Source organism: Aedes albopictus, chromosome 1 (assembly GCF_035046485.1).
Source record: "Aedes albopictus strain Foshan chromosome 1, AalbF5, whole genome shotgun sequence".
Classification (NCBI taxonomy): domain Eukaryota; kingdom Metazoa; phylum Arthropoda; class Insecta; order Diptera; family Culicidae; genus Aedes; species Aedes albopictus.
In genome coordinates this window covers 234,519,042-234,541,946 of record NC_085136.1, presented here as the reverse complement: position 1 = coordinate 234,541,946, position 22,905 = coordinate 234,519,042, and the positions used below count along the sequence as shown (strand labels likewise).

The following is a 22,905-nucleotide window of genomic DNA, read 5'->3' as shown; positions in this document are numbered from 1 at the left end:
GAGTGCAAAGTGGAACCGAAGTTGAAAACAAAAAGTATGTCCATAACTAGTACCGGGTTCCCATTATTATTATGATTGTAGAAATTGCTTTCCTTAGGTAGTGTTGTGACTGGTACAGGTACTCTAGCTATAAATACAATGATTGCACTGATACACAATAAATTACTGTTTTTCGAATTGTTTTAGACATTAACCACGCACTTCACATTGTTTTTCTCATTTGTTTCATATAATTTTATTCCTTATATAGTTTTTTTTTTTGTTTTTAATAATTATATATAATATTATTTCATTACTTTTTAAACACTTTAGTTTTACTAACATTTTATTTTTCATTATTATTTTGTTTTTTTTTTAGTATTTTCTCATTCGTGTTTTTTTTTCTTTCGGATTTTTTATTTCTCCCGCATTTTTTTTATTTCATATGCTGGATACCTTTGCAAGAAGTGTGTGTGTGTGTGTTTACTATGTTCATCATTGCGTTACTTGTTTCTTGCATGTTTTTTTATTTCACTTCCTCTCTATTGTTTCCGTCTCCTCATGCTGCTCGGTATTGTTTTTCACCAATTTTATTTTTCTTTTATCATCAGCTAGTTCTACTTCTTCCACAACTCTTTTTTGTCTCTCCCTCTTTCGCGAGCGCTTCGCGAACATTCTATGAGTCTCTTGTTTTTTTTTTTTGGGTATGCGTATGTATGTGTGTGTTTTAGCGATTATTTTGTTTTAATTTCCTCTTCCTGTTGTTTGTCGATATTTGTTTTCTTTTCTGTCCTGTCGGGTGTGTGATTGAGATACGACGTAATACAAAATTAATAGTAATTTATTATTTCTCTCTGTGTGTCTCTTCCTTACAGTTTCGCACAGTCGCGCCCGTCACAAGTCTGGTTTATGTATGCCTTATTTTTTGTAATCAACATCATACGCGCAGTTCCCTTTCCCTCTCCTGTAAGTTTACTGTCTTCACTGTTTACTCCATCTGCATTCCACACACACAACTTGTTTCCTATATTTTTCTGCAATTATTTCGGTAAGAAAGTTTATATTTATACAACAAAAGGTCGTCTAACATTTTCCTCTGTTTCCGACTTGACTTCCACTAAGTATGTGTTTATTTGTTTAAGGGTCTCCTAGGGGATTCTCGCGCTTGGTCTCTCACTAACATTGTCACATTCATGCCCTTCCAACATACACACGCTCTCTCGTCTCGCGTTCCAGCAGGACGATATTAGTAATCGAAATAAAATTTTCTCAAATCTACTTAATGCTTTCAAAGGAACAATAACATACTGTTACCGATAGTAATTGTCTTGAAACAAGCAGAACCGCGTTCAAGGGATGAAACAATAGAATTCAGGAAAATGTGGCGCATGTAAAACCGACCGGGAGTTTGAGCAATTGGAAGTAGGATTGCACGTTTTCACTAAGATCTCTGATTTCCAGTTATTGTTTGTTGTCAGGGACGGGAGACGAATTAGGGAAGTTGTTCGAAATGTCTTCTACTATTGTTTTTTTTTTTCAGTTGCGTAAAGGTTTTGTCTGAGACTTAACTGCTGTTACCAATTCTTCATACTCTTTGTTACTTTCCGACTTTGATTTTGGACTAGGGTTGTGTGTGTGTGTGTGTGTCTGTGTGTTGCTACAATTTGACTGAGTGTGTATGCATGTGTGGTGAGTTCGTTACAACTTCTGACTGATTTGCTTTTTGTTTGTTCTTGGAGGTTAATCGCATGCCTTATGTTTTACCTATTTGTTTTGTCACATGCTCTAGGTAAGTGTATCCTTTCAACTCCTTGTTTTTTTTCTGTTGCACATTTTTTTCTCATTTTTTGTTTAGTAGGCTAATCCTGTTTTTTTTTTACTTACTTGCAGGACTTTTTTGTTTTCCATTCCTCTCTAGATAGTTTGAAGCACAGTTCTTTGTTTAATTGTATTAGCAATAGTTGCGGCTGCCTAAGTTCTTCCACAGGTGATTTATAGCGTTTGTTTTCTTTGTTTTTTTTTTTTTATTTTGTTCAATCACACTAACACAAAGTGTTTTTTTTTTTAATTTTTCGCCTAAGATGTTTTGTTTTGTTCGCCTAACACTAAAAAACATAGCGCTGTTGCAAATGCGCTCGCTCACTCACACGCACACACACACACACACACACACGCTCATTCACTCTCACTCTTTATCCCTTAACTGTTTTGGTGAACGCGCGCGCTCTCACGCACACACATAGCCGCAGCAACAAAGTATGATTGTGTCTGTGTGGGTGTTTTTGTCCAACTGTCACATGCTTGGTTGCTACACTCATACACTGCCACACGCTCACGCATACACTAATTTGATACATTTACATGCCTAAATATTTATACTTGATGTATATGATTCCATATAGAACAAAGCAGACGCGCGCACGTAAAACGAAAGGAAAAATAGTTCGCTGACTCGCTTTGTTTCCGATGCAAGTAGTTCAGAACGACAGGTTGTTTTTTTGTTTCTCTACGATCTTCCATTTTCGACGATCAATCGAATGGTGGATGTGTGTATGTGTGCATGATGAATATGGATTCAAATCTCGATGAGTATGACTGTATGTATGTTGATCATGTTTTTCGCCATTGAAAAACCACTTTTCTGTGAACGCTACTTTTGCTTGACTTTGTAAAACTCCCCTTGTTCTAGTTCCGCACTCACGCGCACACTACTCACCTTCCTCTACTACATCCGATTCTATTCATTCTATCATGCGTGTGTGTATGTGTATGTGTGTTTGCATATGTATGTAAATCTGTGTGCTAGCAATAATAATAACTATAATTTTGATATACCTACAACAAATGAATGTGTATGATGTATGTGTGTGCCAGCACAAATCTTCCGAAAAATCTTCATGAAGATTTCTCTTGAGTGTACAATTTAGCGAGAGAGATGTGCATGTGAATGTGTGTGAACCTACATATTGGCTTGACAATGAACTACTGTCGTTTGCTCGCTCGCTCGTTTTTCGCATGCTGCCACCACTCTCACTTGAGACTTTGGAGGTTAACCCTTCTTCTAATGTCGTCAATTGTGGTTGCTTCGCAGACTTCTACAATTCCACTGTTGTTTGTTATCTGAACATGAAGCAAGAAATCCGAGCAATACCAGATTCGCTCCATTTGGATCATATATCAACAGATTTTGTAAGCAAGTTCGGTCACGTCAACAGCGACAGAAAGTTTGTCACAGATAGGTCAATCACAAATCATTCTACTGGACAGGGATGAAAACAGTAACTTGTGCTCAGATACACTAACTTGCTATTATCGCAGCTCAGAAGCCTGCAAACAAAAAAAACAGTGTATGAAGGTTTAGATAAAACTGCAAAGTAAAACTCCTCCATACATTGTTTCTTGATTGCAGACTTCTGAGCTGAGAGAATAGCAAATGAGTGTATCTGAGTACAAGTGAGTGTTTCCATCCCTGCCACTGGATTTGGCGTTTTAATTAGGGTGCGGGCACCGGTTTTGGCCAGTCTAAGGGAATTCATTTTTATAAAAATAACCAATAATCCTATGAAAACAACCAATGCGTCAAAAGAAAGGTTTCAATCTATATTTTGAAGGAAAAATGCAGAAATCATGCCAATACTTGATTTTTGTATTAAAAGTGGCACTGGCCAAAATAGAAGCTCTGCCGCAGTTTTGGCCATATTCTTAAGTTTGGTTTCTATTTTGGCCAATCACGTGTATTTCTTATGGGAGTGGCCAAATTAGAAGCACCCTGGCCAAAATAGATATATGGGAGCAGATTTTTTAAGGAAATATATTTTTTTCTTCCAGTTTTTAATCAAAATGTGTGGTTTTCACAGCTGTAATCATCATATTGTATTAGGATCTACTAGTAAAAAATAAATTTACGCCGATTTAGATCGCAACAGGCTCAATACCGCACTATGGCCAAAACTCCGGACTGGCCAAAACTGAAGCTTCTACCCTATGGCGGCAATGAAGCGTCGCTGAAAAATTTCAGAAGGCGGCTATACACTATGCATAGAAGTGAATTTTATCTCTTTCCTCTGATCATCATTTAATTTTTACTGGTGGCCTAAGAGACTATTCGTTCAATGTGGCCTGTAAAGCACTCCCAGTATTCCCTCAGTGAAATACGCTCCAATCTAGAGTGCTCAATCGATTCAAACATACACAATAATCTTGGTTTGGTTCCATTCACACTGCTCGATTCCGAGTAATGTAAAAGCGGCCTCGCTCGTCAAGGTGAGCCAAGGAATGCGAAATTTAAGAACGACAAACAGTTCACGTTTTTTTTTCTTTTTTTGCTCGTCGTTGACCAATTGGCAACGAAATTGGGAAAAACGATAATGAGCAAAAATTGCTTTGATATCTAAAAAACCGAAATGTATGATACAGTCATCAAGATTATAGTGGAGCGGGCCTGGTGTGATGGTTAGAACACTTGACTATCACGCCGAGGACCTGGGATCGAATCCCACTCCCAACATACTCGCAAAATGCGAGTTCTTCCTTCGGAAGGGAAGTAAAGCGTGGGTCCCGAGATGAACTAGCCTAGGGCTAAAAATCTCGTTAATACAGATAAAAAAAAAATCAAGATCATGCTTCGTATCGGCGGCTCTCGGCTAGCGCGGTCGAAATGTGATAGAAAAGATGACAACATGATTAGCGAACCCAACACGAGCATTAATATCAATAACTTTCGTCTGGATAGTTATCAAACCTTCAACTCAATCGAAACATTATTCAAACATACATTGAAACAACCATGACTTGATGAAAGTTCCGACAAAAAGTGCTGATATATTTGAAGTATTAATGTTCGTGTAGGGTCCGCAATTGACATACTCGTATTGTCAATAATTTCTAAGAGTCTAAGCCGGGTTCATCCACACTGTCGAACACCCACAAAAGTCGAACATTTCTTATACCATATTACCCCGCTAATTCGATAGCGACTGTTGTCGTATAACCGGGGTAAACTTTTAATTCGACAAACTGGTCACCCTACATCACCTTGATTATTGAAATTTGGCAACTCTAGTTTTGTTTTTGTTTTGATTTCCGACTTTGTTATGGACTACAATTTCATCAAATATTGTGGTGGTGCGAAGGAAAAGCTCGCTCTTTCTACAATTGTTGCCTTCCGCAGTTGGTCCTCAGGTGGTTTGGGTGTCGAATAGCACCAATTCAGAACTTCCGAAAGTAGCGGCTGCAAGAGGAGCTGCAGTGGGTACGTGTATAAGCGCAATATCAAACTGTTTTGCACTTACAGTGTACATGGCTGCGACGTTTGAACACTTTTTAATTCGACATATGTCGTAAAAGCGGGGTACGAATTAAAAAGTGTCGTATTAAAACGTGTCGAATAAACGGGGTAAGACGGTACCATGATCAAGTAGGACCCGCTTTCTCTGATTTCCACATCATTTTCATCAATGTTATGGTGTCGTTTTCACATGGCCTCAATATATTGAGGAATTCTATCAAACCATACATATATTGAAGCCATCTGGAGACTGGCCATCAACTCACTTATCATTATTCACTGCTCACTTATATGTGCGCCGGAGCCTTACTCAAGCCCAAATGCCATTAGTTTTTCTCTTGTCAGAATTTTCATCAAACCTGCAGCTCAATCTAGCCATTTTTTTTTCAAAACTTCATTGAAAAAACCATGAGTTCGTACAATATTTCTAGAAAAGTACTTTAGTTTTTTTGTGCTCATAGTGACGTAAAGCAGCTGAACTCGTACATCGAGGTGAGAAATCTAGAGGTTCCGAGTCGAGGTTTCTCAACTCAATTGTGCTCATTCTAGAAGTGGACTGACGTTACGCAGCTCGACTCGCATGTCGTGGTGAGAAATCTCGACTCGAATGAGGTGGCTCCATTTGATTAATACGACGATTTGTCTCATTTATGCATGTTCCTTGGGTGAGGTGAGGTGAAACAAATCAACAATATTCGAGTGGCGAATCTTGTCTTAAATAACTGTCACACAACATAGATACTCAGCTTTTATCAACGGATAATGATGAGGAACCCTATTCGAGTGAAGTGCTACTTGCAGGACTAAACTCGCCTCACTATACTTCACTCATTAAATAAGTTCAAACCATGTTTTCTCCATGTGAAACTGAGCTGTCTTACATCTGGCTACTCATGAAATAAGTTTATTTAGGTACCTAGGTAAATCAACAAATTAAGCTTATTTTCGAATGAAATGGCGCAAAACAAATTGACTCGTATGAAGTGAGAGTTAGTTGTCGTACAAATCTTCTTCTACTTTCTGGCTCTTTGTTCTCTTTGTGTCGTGTTAATTAAGTTCTTCAAGTTGAAGAATTCTCACCATAAAACACGAATGGAACTGTCTAACACGGGATAAGTCATTTTGCAAAAAAAAAGTAATTTGTCAGAAGATCACTTGGCACATAGAACTGTTATGGCTATTCGGAATAACGGACATTTGGCATAAACAGAAGGACGCCAAATGGTCTCATACCAGATGTTCCAATTCCGTCTCAAACCACTCCAAGTCTCAACTAGACAGAAATGTCTTGCCATTTAGCTGTCAAAAAGAAAAAAAAAACAACATTACAGAAATATTCAACATGCGGTCCACGGAGACGTCGGGTAACTGTCGAGCCAGGGTTAAACGACCGTCTTGTAGGCGAAACACAAGCAATGCAGAACAAAGGAATGTATTATAGTTGTAGCAATGTTCTTTTCGTATGGACATGATAGATAGTGAGTTATGGTGTACAACTGTGTGTTGGTTGAAAATGAGACGACTTGGCTGTTGTTTTTTGTTTCGTTTTCCTAGTTTATGGCTGTCGTTGGACCTCATACTATTGACAATGTGTATCCCTTCTGTGTGTAATTTCTGTAAATGACCCTAAAATAGCCTAAAATGGATTTTTATCCTCTTCTGTCATTATTTTCTGGCGCCATATTGACCCTTGCTGGTGCCTACGAAACGAAAACTTTGATTCAATTACTAGAACTGTTGTTGACACTTCGGTTATCGTTTGAGTATAATGCGTCGTTTATTCTATGTAGGGTAACATATTTTCGACATTTATGTTCTCTTCGTCATGGGATATTTTCCTGAACCTGTTGAACTAACAATTGGTCTCAAAACTGTCCCTAGCAAACTGCACAAATTTCCGGACTTTTACTGACCAAACCCTCTCATGACGAAGAGAACAGAACTAGCGAAAAAACACCCAAAGTCACCATTATTACCGCGCTCACGCGTGCCAAAGAATGCTGCTGTGTTCTATTGTTTTTTTCTGGTTTTCTATACCTTGTTTCCGTTTGAGTGATCATTAGCCTTGATTGCGCTAATATCTATGTTGTGTTTGTGTGTGATCTTTTTCGGGCGTTTTTATCTCATTCATTGATTAATAAAACTCATCGTTTCCCATTCATTCGCTTGTTGAAAAGTCAGCCAAAGTGCTACTGTTTCGTTCTATAAAAGGATTGATTCGAACTCTGTTTTTCCCGTACCAAGATAGCAAACACATTATTTTTCCTTTTTTTTTGGTTAAAGTTTGTCCACACTGTTTCCGATCTTTCTCGGCTTTTCCTTTAATTACAAACTATCAAACATTCTTGATTGGCCTCACACTGGCGATTTTGAGGGTGTTACCAGTTGCAACGTTCAACAAAAAGGCGAAAACCGATTCGAGTGTGTATTTGTGTGTGTATGTGATGAATGATGAGTGTAGTACAATAGAATTTGATGGTGGTGGTGGTGAAGGTGGTGTGCGCATGAAAGAAAAAGGGCGGAGCATTCAGAGATGGAGAGCTTTCTTGTGGAGAGGAAGTAACGTACACCCTTTGGTGGGGTGAAGCAGGGTGGAGCATAGCCAGAATGTGTGTATGTATGTGTGTGTATTTTCTGTATGTATGTGTCTGGTTTTTAATTAGGAAAGGGGACGATTTTAAAAATAATATTATTCAGTACATCACTTGCTCAGCGGCGCTGCGGCGGTATTGTTGGTGGCGGCATTGGGAGTCGTGGTGGAGGTGGATGCAGGCTGGTGACTGGTAATCGAGCCCGGGGGCGGTGGTTGCGACGAGGCACCGCCGGCCCCGGCCAAATTGCTAGCGGATGTTACGGACGACGGCGACGAGGACGACGATGTGGATGTGGCGGATGATAGCGCGTTGGGATTTAGCGACGACCCGGGACCGGCCGCCAAGGAGGAACCGCCGGGTCCGTCCGCTATCACACCCCCGACACCGTCGGGTCGGCGGGCACTCTCGAGCTCATGCAGCCTTTTCCATAGTTCTTCCCGTTCTCGTTCCCGTTTTTTCTCTCTGATGGATTGGTGTTGTTTTTGGTGGAACGTGACATGGAAAAATGAAAAGGAAATGCAGAATTAGTAGAAATCAGGAGAAGTTATTTAGCGGCTTAACCCTTTCCCGCCCATGGTGTCTGTAGAGCACCATAACTTTCAACCCTTGTATCTTTGAAACTAATGAAGTTTTTTGAATGTTTTAAATTGTAAATCATGATTTCACATGTTGTTCTCTCTCTAAAGGCATTACACTAAGTATGCGCATACAAATTCAATGTTTTTGTCAAAAAAAGTTTGTACGAAAAGCTATTTTTTTCGACAAAAAAATAATGACCAACTTCGACGTGTTAATTAATGGCATAGTTATCCTCATGGGTTGAAATAAAAATAGTTCCCTAACAGATTTACTATTTATTTGTATAGTCATACGTTGAAAAGAACTGAAATGTGTATTTAAACCCTTAATTTAATACAATATGAATGGTGCATATATGCACCACTGAGCACATGGCGTGCAAAAAATAAACAATTTTCCAATGTAATCATTATTTGCATCCCATTCTAGAATTCTGATGGCATTAAAGTTCGAAGTTTTTGAGAACAACTTGTCTCGAATTGTAATGAATTTGTATAAAACTGGTTCGGAAAGTGATTTTCTTGGATTGTCAAATGAAGCATCCTGTGATTTGAACATTTTGACCGAGAAAAATCATGAAATAAAGTTCTCCAAATGCCTGGTGGTGCTCCAGAGCACCACCTCATATTTTAGTTATAATAGCCTTAAACGATAATTTTGGCATAGAAAATAAGATTTTGTTCTACCATTTTTAGCAAAAATAATAAAAACTATTTTTAAACACTAAAAGAAGTCATGGGCGGGATAGAGTTAAAATTTTAAATCAAGTTGATGTACATAAGTATTTTATTTGCTGGCTTATTTGCGATTATGATTCTGTACTGCCTTTTTATTAAAAAAAAACTCCCATTACTTTTCATTTAAATTCAATATAATGTTCTAAACTTAACTCGGTAAGATAAATAAATGTTGAAAAAGGACTTGCTAAATCATTACTTCTATGATTTAGCAGTTTTGCAAGTATTTTCAAATCTAGACCACTATGCGTCCTACAACTCGAACTGCATGGCCGAAACCTACGAGAGGCACGGCTCGGTGGGAGCAAGAAACGCACGTGGGATTGTCCTTGTACGCTTTGTAACTGATTCGCCCTCAGGCTGTTCAGTCCACTATTCTCTAAGGCACCCTACACACCAGTCAAACGGTTTGACCAACATTGCCACCGCCCCCAGGTTGGTCGAACCAGCGAATGTTTCTGCAATCGTATGACAAACTGCCAAATCGTGTTGCACCAACATGTCACTTTGGTTGCACCAACATCATCCCCCATTTGAAATCGCACTATGTTTGTGCAACAACACTACACACGGTACGATCGGTTCGTCAAACATTGGCTCCGCCCACCGTTGGTTTGAGTAAAACCAAACTGGTTTGATTTTTGCCGACCAAACCGTCAACCGTCAAATCGGTTTGACGAACTGCCAAATCGGTTCGCCAAACAGCATCGCACACGGTCGAACACAGCACAAACTCAACCACCAACCTGGGGGCGGAGCCAATGTTGGTCAAACCGTTTGAGTAGTGTGTAGGGTGCCTGTGTACCGTGTGTAGTGTTGTTGCACAAACATAGTGCGATTTCAAATGGGGGATGATGTTGGTGCAACCAAAATGACATGTTGGTGCAACACGATTTGGCAGTTCGGTTGCAGAAACATTCGCTGGTTCGACCAACCGGGGGCGGTGGCAATGTTGGTCAAACGATTTGAGTAGTGTGTAGGGTGCCTTAGAGAATAGTGGACTGGACAGCCTGAGGACGAATCAGTTACAAAGCGTACAAGGACAATCCCAAGAAGACTAGGACCATGGGAAAAAGAACATTTGGATCATCGTTGAAAAGAAGAAACCGTTATGAAATAAGGCTAAGCCAGTTCGCCAGCGTGATTGGGGCTGTTTGATGGCACACGTACACTGCCCCCATTCGCACAACAGTCCCATGTGAATAGGAAACCCAGCACACATAGGGCTGTTATGCGAACAGTACACTGCCGTGAATCGCATATCAGTCCCATCTTTGCTGGATTTCCTATGCAAATGGGACAGATATGCGATTCACGGCAGTACACTCCCGATCAAAAGATTGGGACAGACCATTTAAAAACATGTCATTTTTTTAGGCCCATATCTCCGCTAATTTGCGTGCGACTGCAAAACCCTAGGTCTCATTCGTAAGATAATAAGTCAAAGAAACTTTAAACATGATGTAGGTGAAACTTTTACAAAAATATTTTCATGTGAACTTAACTGAAAGTTGCAACATTTTGTAAAAATTAAATTTACACTTACGGCACACACTCAATCCTGAATTTCCTGTTCAGCACTTTTTTGACGAAAATAGAACAGCAGAACTGTTTCGGTAGCTTCGGTAATCGATTTTACTGAAGCTCGGTACACCAACTGTCAAAACCTGGTGCAAAAGGTAAACAATGCAGTAAAGCTGTATACAGCTGTTCTATTTTCGTCAAAAATTTATCGAACACGGTATTCCAAATGAAGTGTGCAGTCGCTGGAAATAGGGTCGATAAAATTTCAAGATGGGAGCGGTATTGTAACCTAATTTCTATTAGCTTTCAACTGCTTTTTTACCAAACTTCGGCCAAAAAATCAAAAAAAAAATCGACCAAAAGCTTGGGGTCACTTTTGTAAAACGTGGCAAAGTGATTTGTTGATACATCATTTTGAGGGGTACCCAAGTAACCATGCTGTTGAAGCTGTATGTATTGCATATATAAAGCACATTTATTGACATGCATTGCCTTACATCAACCATTAAAGTTCAATTAAAGTGACAAGTGGCGCCACTATTGCTGATTTAACACCGCTAGCCATCATGGTTTCTCATAGCGGAAATCATCATGACTACAGGTCGCAAGCCCTGTTGAAGTGTGGAACGTTTTGAAGGCTGTGATCCCTCACCATCATGTAATCAAAACCCCAGGGATACTCAAGTGACCATACTGTTGGGTTGTGGGGGTAGCGTGTTCGGGGTGCATATATTGGCAAGCATTGCTATGGATCGTTAGGGCTAAGTAGGAGCGGGGAATGGATCTGCGATTGCTGAATTGCGATTATACTGGTATAGTCGTGGTTCAACAGTGGTGGCGCTGATTTTCGCATGTGTTCGGCCTTGGTGGTTTGTTTGGGCGGTGCGGGTAGGCCTGTGGGTACTTCATACGTGCAGTGCATACGGCTTCAGCATTGTGGTTACTTGGGTAGTGTAGGATAATTGGGTTTGGGACTGAGGGGGTCGTCATTGATTCTGCCGACACCATTGAGTGCTCATTGTTGGCGGTTGTGGTGGTGACGATTTCTTCAGTTTTACCATCTCATTTATACCACGCACAGACTTTGGGAAGCGGGATTGCTTTGTAATTTAAACTCTGCGTTACGGGTTGGGTGAGGTCATGCAGATAGAAGCAACCCAGGTGACCGTGCGGCTCGGGTCGTGATGGATGCATGAGTGCGGTGTGTGAGGGGTGCGCTGCCTTGTGGATGCAGTTGAGTCCGGCTTGGAGTGGAAAGAGACCCTTCTCTACCCTAGGTCGGTTTTGGTTGTACGGGCGGGGTAGTGTTTGTCTTATTTGTGCCGTGTTGTAAGTGATTTGCGGCCTGAGCTGCGTGGCTACTTGGGAAGTATCGTGCTCTGTAATCTAGGCTGGCTGGGCTGTGCCTCGGATGTGTTGAGCGCAGGTCGTGAGAGCTGGTGACGGTTTGTGCTGGGGGGTTTGCTCGTTCGGTTATTCACTGGTGGTGGCCAGTCGATCGACTTGTCGGCGCTGCCTGTCATTTTGTTCTTGGGGTTTGTGCTCTCGAGGTTCTAGGCGCTGCTTCGTTATATCTTCGCTTTAATACTAATATTCCTTGTTTGATTTACCTGACTGTTATGTACAGGCGCTTAACTCATTCTATTTCATAGATTGCCAGATTTAACAGTAATGGTTCAATAGGGTGTTAGCAATCCGAGTGGATGAGAACGAGTTGGCGCCTGGTGGGGTGTTTGGCTTAGCTACATGACTTGGTCCGGCTAGCCCATAAACATCAATTGGTAGACGTATTGCCTAGTGAAAAGACAACGCAGATGGGCAAATGCCAGGGGATGCGTTGATAATAGCAGAATAACAGCAGAAGTGGCGCCACTATTGCTGACTTACCATTATACTGGTATAATCGTAATTCAACAATAGTGGCGCCACTGCCCACTTTAATTTAATTTTACTTCTTAATTTTTATGGCTCGACGTCCCCACTGGGACTTGGCCTGCTTCGCTTCAACTTAGTGTTCTTTGAGCACTTCCACAGTTATTAATTGAAGGGCTTTCTTTGCCTGCCATTGCTGAATTTGTATATTGTGAGGCAAGCACAATGATACACTATGTCCAGGGAGTCGAGAAAATTTTCACAACCGGAACGGGAATCGAACCCGCCGTCTCCGGATTGGCGATCCATAGCCTTAACAACTAGGCTAACTGGAGACCCCAATTTAACTTTAATGGTTTAGAGTAATGCATGTCAATATATTTGCGTTATTTATGCAATACGTACAGCTTCAACAGCGTGGTTACTTGGGTAACCTCAAACTTTTGGTCGATGACATCAAGAGGTAATAAACTTAATAGGGTAGGACGGGGCAAGATGGCCACCCGGGGCAAGATGAGCACCCCTCCGTTTTACTACTTTTATGATGAATTTTGCCTAAACAGCTTCATAATCCGTTAGAATAATGTTCATCCTGTTTGTAAACCTGATAAAAGGTACTTCATAATGAACGAATTAAAAAATATCGTCAAATAAGTCGATAGCATGGATTTTTAGCATTTTCTTATAAGGAATCATCAGAATAAAATAAGGTTTTTATGTCAGAATCAAATTTTTACCATAATTCTAGTTATAAGCCAACATTACTAGCTTACTGCAAAGCATTTTAATTTACATTAGAAAATATTTTCTAAAAACAAACATTAAAATTTATTCAATTTTAGTTATTTACCTATAGTGGGGCAAAATGAGCACCCCTGATGGTAATATAGAAAATATTTTGAAATTATTGTAATCCACTCAATAGTGCCGAACATTGGTTTCCGTAACCTCTGCAACTATTTGGTTGAGTAAATTTCTAAAAATAAGCAACCTAATAATCATTTATTGTTTTTCGGGTCATTTTGTATACAGTATTATAAAACCGCAATTTTTTTTTCAATAATCGAAAAAAAATGATAATTTTAGAACGTGATACCATAGCTATACACAAGGTTCACTATATCAATCAGTGTATGACCAATTTATTGTTAAAATATTGGGATTTTAATGAAGTGCTCTTCTTGCCCCGTAGGGGTGCTCGTTTTGCCCCGTAGCATGTACGAACTGACCATAAAACATCTTTTTTGTTTAGTCAAATAAATCATCCTTATTGTGAATTTTGAACCCTCCCATGTTTATGGGTGATAGAAAACAAGATATAGAAAAGAACTACTGAGAGGTACTTTGAAAAATTGTGTTAACTTTCAATAAACTCAACGTGATCCTTAGGGTGCTCATCTTGCCCCGCCCTACCCTAACTGTTTTCTATTTTTTTAGCTGAGTTCGGTAAAAAGCAGTTGAAGCTAATAGAAATCATCCTAAAATTTGGTCGACCCAATTTCTCACGACACAGCCGTAAGTTTTTTTTTTAGAAAATGTTGCAACTTTAAGTTAAGTTTACATATAAAAAAATAGAAGTTCACGAATTAGTTTCATGAAAAACTAAGAATGGCGGGCGCTAAATGGCTGTGCCGCCTTGCGTCTCGTAATACCATAGCGAGGCCTTAAAGTATGTGCCAGACCTGTATACTGCATCTGAACTATATGTTGTATCAGATGAACACTCCTGATTAGCGCTGATCAGGTTCTGAGCTCAATCCTCATAAGGCCCTGATCGAGGTCAATGCGTGTAAAGAAGAGCGGTTAACTTAAACGGAAAACTTCTTTGCTGGCAGCGTGAGCGCGACAATGGCACATGAAACCTTGCAGCTCGCCGGAGCCGTAGGGGAAAGGACAAGGCGTCACATGGCTTGCGCTGCTTGACCGAAGTCTGCTGAAGAAGCGTGGCAATAAGCGCCCGGTAGAGGAAAGTGTATCGTCGAGGAAAAAGGCCAGCGCGAGCAACCAGGCTCCTAAGCAGGTTGCAAAACGCGCAAGGTTCAAGGAAACCTAGCCACAAGCCAAGGGAAGGAGGCGCGGGTGTAAAAAGCATCTGGTCAATCATGACTAGAGAGGAAGGAGGTGGCCGAAAATGACACATCATTGACACATCATATAAGACACTAGCCCAAGAGGTACTGGGAAAGAAGGTGCGGGTGAGAGCAGAAGTAACTTTCCTGTGTAAAAATCTGGAATGGATCACCGACGCAGAGGAGCTCGCAGTCGCCCTCAAGCACCAGTGTGAGATAGATGCACCAAGTGCATCGATCCGCATGCGAAAAGGCCCGCTTAATGCCATGATAAAGTTCCTAGTAAGAGAAATGAAGAAAGCGGCTACAGTCGATAAGATCAGAGTTGGCTGGTCAGTGTGCCCGCTCAGCATTTATGATCCGCCAGAAGCGTGCTTCAAGTGTTTTGAGCAAGGGCAAAAGTCGTGGGCGTGTAAGGGCGACGTTATAGTTACGCGTGAGAGTGGGAGTGCGCGTGTGCGAAACCGCAAAAAAGAATATCATCAAGAGCAAATCCACGCAAATCCTTTGGACGCGCACTCCCACTCTTACTTTGACGCGGCACTATGGCAGCGCAGTAAATGCTTCGATAGGAGTAAACTCTGCATGAAGGCCACATCATCACCAGGAAGGGCACTTCGGTATCAAATTGCCTGATTTGCACGGTTGTGCTACTTTTCCCCGAATGTCGGTTTCCCGAATGTCGTTTCCCCGAACGCCGTTTCCCCGAATGCCGTTTCCCCGAATAACCCTTTTCCCCGAATGCCGTTTGCCCGAATAAGTACGTTTCCCCGAAAAAAAATGATGTACTGTCAAAAATGATTAGATGCAAAATTGCTACTGGATATTTTTTAAACCTAGGTCGCTTTTATTAGTTTTATTTCTAAAGTGTTGTCGGCTAACACTTAATCAGAGGAAACATCCTTCCTACAAAGATGGTTGTTCTTTCGAATTCTTTGGGAACTGTTAACATTATAGTTAATATTGATTCACTAAAAATGTTCCTTAGATTTTTGTTAACGTCGCAGCTAATATAGCATCACTAAAAAATTGCCCTTCTTTCAAAGAAGGCGATTCTTTCAAGTTTTAATTAACATCGCAAGTAATAAAGTTTCACTAGAAATTTTCCCTTCTTTTAAAAATGCAGTTCTTTCAAGTTTTAATGCTAACAAGTTTTTGTTAACATCACAACTAATATAGTTTACCTAGAAATTTTCCCTTCTTTCATAGAAGGCGGTTCTTTCAGGTTTAAGTGCTAACAAGATTTTGTTAACATGGCAGCTAATATAGTTTTCCTAGAAATTTTCCCTTCTTTCAAAGAAGGCGGTTCTTCCAAGTGTAAATGCTAACAAGTTTTTTTTTAACATGGCAATTAATATAGTTTTTGAAATAACTAGTACTGACAAAGTTTCCGTTGAAGTTGTTGTATTTAGTTAAATTTCAGTTACCGTGTGCGCACCTAACTTTGCGCAGGTCCAAACTTTGCGCATTCTTGTAAAATAACGAAGAAAATAACTAAATGTCAACATTTTTACCAGTTTAATCATTGCAGTAGCATTGTGCAAACATAAACAGTATTTGACGAATATTTAATTGCCATAAAATCTTTGTTTATGTTGAATAATAAACAAAAAATACACAAAAACGTCAAAATTTGCCTCGCCTTAACACGGTTGCCAAGAAGTAACTCTACTAAAAATCAAAATTTTCCTCGAATAAACTGTACAACGATGATTAATTTTGCAGTTAATTGACAAAAAATGTGATATTCTAGTAATATCAATCACAGTTCGTAATATTTTTTTCAATTAAATTAGGAAATAGTAGTGCGCAATGTTTGGAACCATTATTTGCACTGTGTTCCTAATTTTTGCGCACTTTTAGTAAATGCATGTTGAGGGTGAATACATGACTTACGAACCATTTAAATATTATGTAACACTAGAACTGACAATTTCAGGCCTGCCCCTACACCATGTAGCAGATTTTGTATAGAAATTAGTAGAAAATTGTATGAACCGTAGCGCGTTCTCCGTCTGCCTACAATGTGACGTGTTTTATGAACAGTCCTTCATTTGGCTTTCCCGGCGGTCAATGTTAGGGACCATTCAAATATGACGTTTATCATTTTTCAGAATTTTAGAACCCCCTTCTCCCCCGAGCCGCTCCGTCACGCTTCATAGTATAATACATGGCATATCACACTTTTTAGACAACCTCAACCACCTAATTCCACCCCACAAAGCTGGGCGTCATATTTAAATGACCCCTTATTGTTCCTACCCGTAACGATCACATCAATTATCAGGAAGGTTTTACCTTTAATCTCTAGACACTGGAAAACCTCTCATGAAGTTTGGATTGTCCACACGGTAGGTGCCTAGTACGAATCGCAGACTACGAATTCAAGAACTCCGGAGGTCTCCGTTCCCCCTGCCTCGTAGGACAAAGTATTTCAACAAAGATCAGTTAAGGGCACACTACCTGAATAACTTTAGTTTAATAAGAAAACATTAAATAATAGTATTTTTGATGACTTTTTTGAGCAGTTCATAGCATGCGCAAAGTTAGGCACACCATGCGCAAAGTTAGGAGCAATCGAAGATTTTGTGCGCAAAGTTAGGAACAAGGCAATGAAATAGTTTTTCTATTTTAAGTATTTTTTTGGTTAATATTATGATTTTTTTACATTACAGACTCAAAGAAGGATCATTAGTCTATCGTATGAGCAAGTTGTTCGTGATATATTTTGTTTGTTTGTATTTTTTATAACGACTAGAAATTTGATTTTTCTTAACTGCGCAAAGTTTGGTGCATACACGGTAAATCATGTACATACATACATACATATTTTTAAAGAATATATAAAAACTAGTGAATTGAAACTACTTCTTAGGCGTTTCAGGAAAACGGGAATTCGGGGAAACGGCATTCGGGGAAACGACATTCGGGGAAACGGCATTCGGGGAAAAGGGAAATTCGGGGAAACGGCGTTCGGGGAAACGACATTCGGGGAAACGACATTCGGGGAAAAGTAGCACAATCGATTTGCACGGCGAACAAAGGCCGCACGACAAGCGTGCCAGGACAAAATAACCGACGATAGTGCAGGTTACACAGCAGAACTTGAGCTACAACAGTTGCTGTAGCAGTCAGTCTTGGAGTCAAGTACAGATATCGCCCTATTAGCGGACCCATACCGCATCCCGCGTTCACCAAAGAGATGCGGCTCAAACAGTGTCTGTTCTGGCATCCAGCAGCTGAGTATGAAATGCTCCTCCGTCGGAAGTTGTATCTGAGATGGCAGCCTCATCACGGCGGACACGGTCTACAACCTACTGTCCCCGAATCTCTACAAACCGTTCGAGAAACCAACAGAGAAAGATCACGAACTAAATGAACAAATGATTTGGGCTCAGTTAGGCCTGCATGGCGCCCAATAAACGAATAAGTAAAACAAAGATCACGAACTGATTTAACGGCATCGACTTTTAGCAAGGACAAGAATTGGAACATGTTTTAACGCTAGCTCAGAAAGGAAAGCTGGCACAACTCGCCAGCGATACGCGGCACATGAAGCTCGACATCCTGGTATTAAGTAAAGTGCTTTGGCCTTGAGAACACAAGCTACCTTCGGAACAGGTATTATTATACTCCGGTATTCGAGGCAACAATGCTCCCCGACACAGGCGAAAGAATCATTACTGCCAGATCCAGAACACAAGTTCGCAACCTCATAATAATCTCTAAAGTTACGCTCCGACCGATGCTGTCATGCTACAGGACAAGGAGACCTTCTACAGTGCCGTCGTGGATAAAGTTCCAAAAGGATACATCAGGATCTGGAGTCACCCCAACTCGAAGATCGGTTCCGATAACACGGACTATGAGCGTGTCATGGAGCGCCATGGTCTTGGAAAAAATGAGTAAAAACGGTAAACTGTTTGCAGAGTTTTGTAGCAGCCACGACCTTGTGATTGGGGGCTCGCTCATTCCTCATCGACCAGTGTATAGAGCCACGTGAGTCGCCTGTGTTGGACATACTGAAAACAAAATCGACCTCATCCGCATCAGCCGAAAATGGAGGCAGAGCCTTTCTGATGCCCGGAATAAACGCAGCGCTGATATCGTCTGCTGATATCGCAGCGCTAATAATACCTTCTAATCGACGAAATCCGGCTACGCATTGCTTGGATCCAGCGGCAAGTTAAAATTCGGACGACGATTCAACACACGTCGCCTAGAAGATCCAGCTGTGAAGAGATCGTTCTTTGGCGAACTTGAAACTCGAGCAGAGGATGTTCCAGAAAGTGGCAGTGTGGAGCAGTGCATGGACGGCCACCAAAAATGCCTTTATTGAAACCAGCGAGAATAGCCTGGGTGAGCTGCACACTTAGCGAAAGAGTGGATCACCAATGAAACTTGGCGGAAGATTACTGCCCCCATTCGCACAACAGTCCCATGTAAATAGGAAACCCAGCAAACATGGGACTGTTATGCGAATAGGGGCGGATTGGGGAGCGCCGAGAAGCAAAGGCCGCGTTAGAGCGCGCATTCAGCTCTAAAAAATGAAGTCAAACGCTGCTGCAGACGGGACAAGCGAGCTTAGGTGGACTCCCGGCTGACGAAGGGGAGAAACCCGTGACAACCGGCGATATCCGCCTTCTCTACGAAATCTCCCGACTTCTGAGTGAAGCAATGATGAATCCAAGAAAACCAATGAAAGACGCTACTAGACAGTTACTTACCGTCCCAAATGACCAACTAAAACGTTGGTTTCAGCGCCTTGAACCAGTTCTTCAAGTTTCGACGTCCGACCAACTATCAACATGAACCGCTTAAGGTACGACACATCTCCCGCGTGAAGTCTGAGGCACCATACAGGAGATTGAAACAGCCATCCGAAGCATGGCTCCCGGGGTCGAACGCATTTCAGCAGAGATGCTCAAAGCTGACCCTACTATTATGAATATCTGGGATACCGCAACTTTTCAGTCCGACTGGATGCAGGGCGTCTTAGTGAAGGTTTCCAAGAAGGGGTACCGTGACCGGCCCTAATTCTGCGCAGTCCCTAATTCGGCGCACTTTCTCGAATATACCACAAAATCACGGACGCTAGTTCAATATTAGCTTCAAATATATTTTTTGAATATTGCTTCAATAGTAATGAAAAAGTTTGTGAAGAAAATTTTTTTAAATCAACTATCATTATGTTGTAAAAAAATAAAATGATGTCGCAAGTACTGTAAATTGCCTGAAATCTGTGTCCGTTAGCGAAACTGCTAAAAAGTTGCTTCATGAGCTGAAGCATTTTGCGACATAAATAATGAAGAGAATGTCTGCTTTTCCATGCGCATCCTGTACTGCTGTCTTCGAGGAATCGGAATCGGCAAAAAACAATTGAGTTTTCTTCTTCTTTTCTTCGTGTTCTTGTTCTTCTTAGGTGCGCAGAATTAGGAACCGGTATTAAATGGTGGTCCTAATTCTGCGCAGACATTTCAACACTAAGTTTTGAACATATAATTAATAAACAAACATCATATAAATACCACCATAGTTATAACTAGGATACTCTATGTTTCTAGCAATCCGGTGAATGTAATTACGGCTCAACAAGTTAGTTTATGAACTTTGAAGGCTAATTTAGGATTTTTTGAATTTTTGATAGTTCGACCGGATTAGCCACTTGTTTTAAACATTTGCTATCAACCTCGGGGGAAATTGTATGTATTCATGCAAGCATTCGTCAAATGCGATATATGATGTGAGTTTACATAGATTTTTTTTAAACAGTGGAAACCCTGAGTTAGGCAAGAAAGAAGTCTCAGTTTGCAAACAAAGATTCTGCCACCTTATCATGGCGAAAAAGTTTATATTGCCTTTTAGAAATGAAAGTAAATTTTACTAAAATGTGCATATGCGAATAACTAAAAAGCTTTACGTAGTAGTATTCGATAATGCTACAAAATCCCTTTGTGTATTATGATTAAAATTCCCTTTGGTTAGTAATCAAAGTAGGTAGTATCAATGTTGTGGACATGCAAAGTTCCAATATGGTCGTAATGTCGTATAAAAGTTGAAAATGAAGAATTCAATTGAATTTCATCTATGAATCATGTTCTCATTACAATATGTTATCTTTTAGAGTTTTCCCCATGTGCGCAGAATTAGGAACATTAGTGCGCAGAATAAGGAACATTCCAAAAATGGGTGCGCAGAATTAGGAACAGAGACACACTTTAGAATTTTCATGATTTTACATATAAATTAAGTGTTTTGTATAAGAATTACATTTTTCCCTCATTTACAAAGCTAATAACTATGTGCAGTCAAAAATTCAGCCAAATCGGTTCGATTTGGAATTTGTTACAGCTGATTGAAATTGAAAAAGTCTTAGATGCGCAGAATATGGGCCCTCCACGGTATCTGACTGTGTGCAACAGCAACTGGCATGACATCATGCTACTATGTATGATTCTCAAAGTTCTGTGCAAAGTTACCAATAAATCGGATATAATGCAGAAGCTTTTGAACTTCTGAACCAATAAAATCTGTAAAGCGCACTGAGACACATAGTTCCGGGTAAAATCGTCAACTAATCGAAGCTTCTAGGTACATGCAGAGTTCCATATAACTGACCTTTGTCCCACCCCATCCGGGTTGTCGCTGGTAGTGTGAGGTAAGGATGTATTCTAACATCGCAACTGTTTCTTATCGTAATCGACGAGATCATGGTGAGAGCGATTGACCGTGCACCCAATCTTGGGCTACTTTGGCAGTCCATCACCTTGGGTAGCTGAACGACCTCGATTTGGTCGATGATGGTGCAACTAGTCCAACGGCGCTCTGACATGCAGAGTAAGCTCAATGACCTGGTCGAACGCTCCTCTCTGGCAGATCTAACCGTCAACGCCAGCAAGACCAAATCCTTGGATGCCAACACGGATAACCCCTCCAATTTACAATAGCTGAGCAAGCAGTGGCGAAGGTCGAAAACTTTCAATATCTTGGCCAGCGCTGGATTGGAATCCGGAAGGATGTTGCCGCAGTCAGAACCAAGGGCTCGTGGTTACGTTAGCTCTATGTACTTCAGGGGTGCTCAGGATACATGAGTTAGTGAGTTTGAATTGACCTACCCTTATGTTTGTTATACTTTTGAATAGTTAGGAAGAATACGACGTAATGGAATTGTATGTAAATTGTGTTGGCGATAACAAACAATCTTAGTGCAATGTTCCGTCGGAAAGCAACATCATTCCCATTTAAATTTACTACATTAATTCACTCGTACACTCATGGCTATAAAGGAATATGCCTATCTCTTTCATTATTTTACAATGAATAAACATCGATACTCACTTCTGTCGCTCCGCCTTGTAGCTGGCTGTCAGTTCGTCGAACAGTTTGGAGTTCATCTCCATAAACGTTTTCAGCACATTGTAGACGAGGGCCACGATCGTCTGGTTCCAGTGCTCTTTGCTAATTCGGTACAGGGCTGGGAACATGATCGGCATGATGACGGCGTTGTTGTCCTCGATCAGCGACATCGCGTACTCATTATTCCAGAAATAAAGCGCTCGTTCGGCGACCTAAAATCAGTCAATGGTTTATCATACTTCACTTCCTACTTTTTACAAGTGAAATCCTACCTGAAAGTGCGGACTCGAGACACACTTGGAGATTTGCCGGAACAGGGGTTCCTGAATTTTGACGAACTGTGGCGGTTCGATCACGTCCAGGATTTCCTCGATCTCGCCGAGGAACATCACCTCCTTCTGGGAGCAGGTCTTTGGCCAGAACTTGAGCAGCCCACGTACCACAGGTTCCGTCAGCGAGGCGTCTTTTTCCAGGAACTGCACCACGCAGTACGCGAGCTGGGCGTGGTACAGCGATAACACCTTGACCTTATGTAGCGGTAGCAACACCTTCACCAGGAACTGCTTGTGTTCCGCTTTCAGCGGCAAGGCGAAGCCGTTGATTATGCTACGGGAAAGAAAAAACAGAAAAGCGTGAGTTTTAGATGAAAAAAAAAATATAGGGTATTGGCAGAGAAGTTGTTATAGAGATGCGCGAAGACTGAAACCAAAGGTTCCAATTGAACCGTCAAACGCGGTCCCAATCGAGCAAATTCAAGGAAATAGAAAAACATGGGAAACAAAGCGCAACATGAAAGCACATGAAAGTGTGTTAGTGCAAAGCATGACGTCACTTGTATGCTTGACATCTTATGGGCAGATCAAACTAACACGCACGCGAAAATATAATTTTGTTCACCGCAAAAATTG

At 40.9% G+C, this 22,905-nt stretch overlaps 1 protein-coding gene across 1 annotated transcript; it reads right to left on the bottom strand.

Annotated features, from left to right (window-relative positions):
* Positions 1-207: 207 nt before the first annotated feature.
* On the bottom strand, positions 208-22,603 carry LOC109399839 (serine/threonine-protein phosphatase 2A 56 kDa regulatory subunit epsilon isoform; the record flags this gene model as incomplete). Its single annotated transcript, XM_062846438.1, is given in 3 exon segments — positions 208-8,322; positions 21,980-22,209; positions 22,270-22,603. Coding segments are annotated over 3 exon segments (919 nt in total), but the record flags the coding sequence as incomplete, so codon positions are not given.
* Between the last annotated feature and the right edge of the window lie 302 nt (positions 22,604-22,905).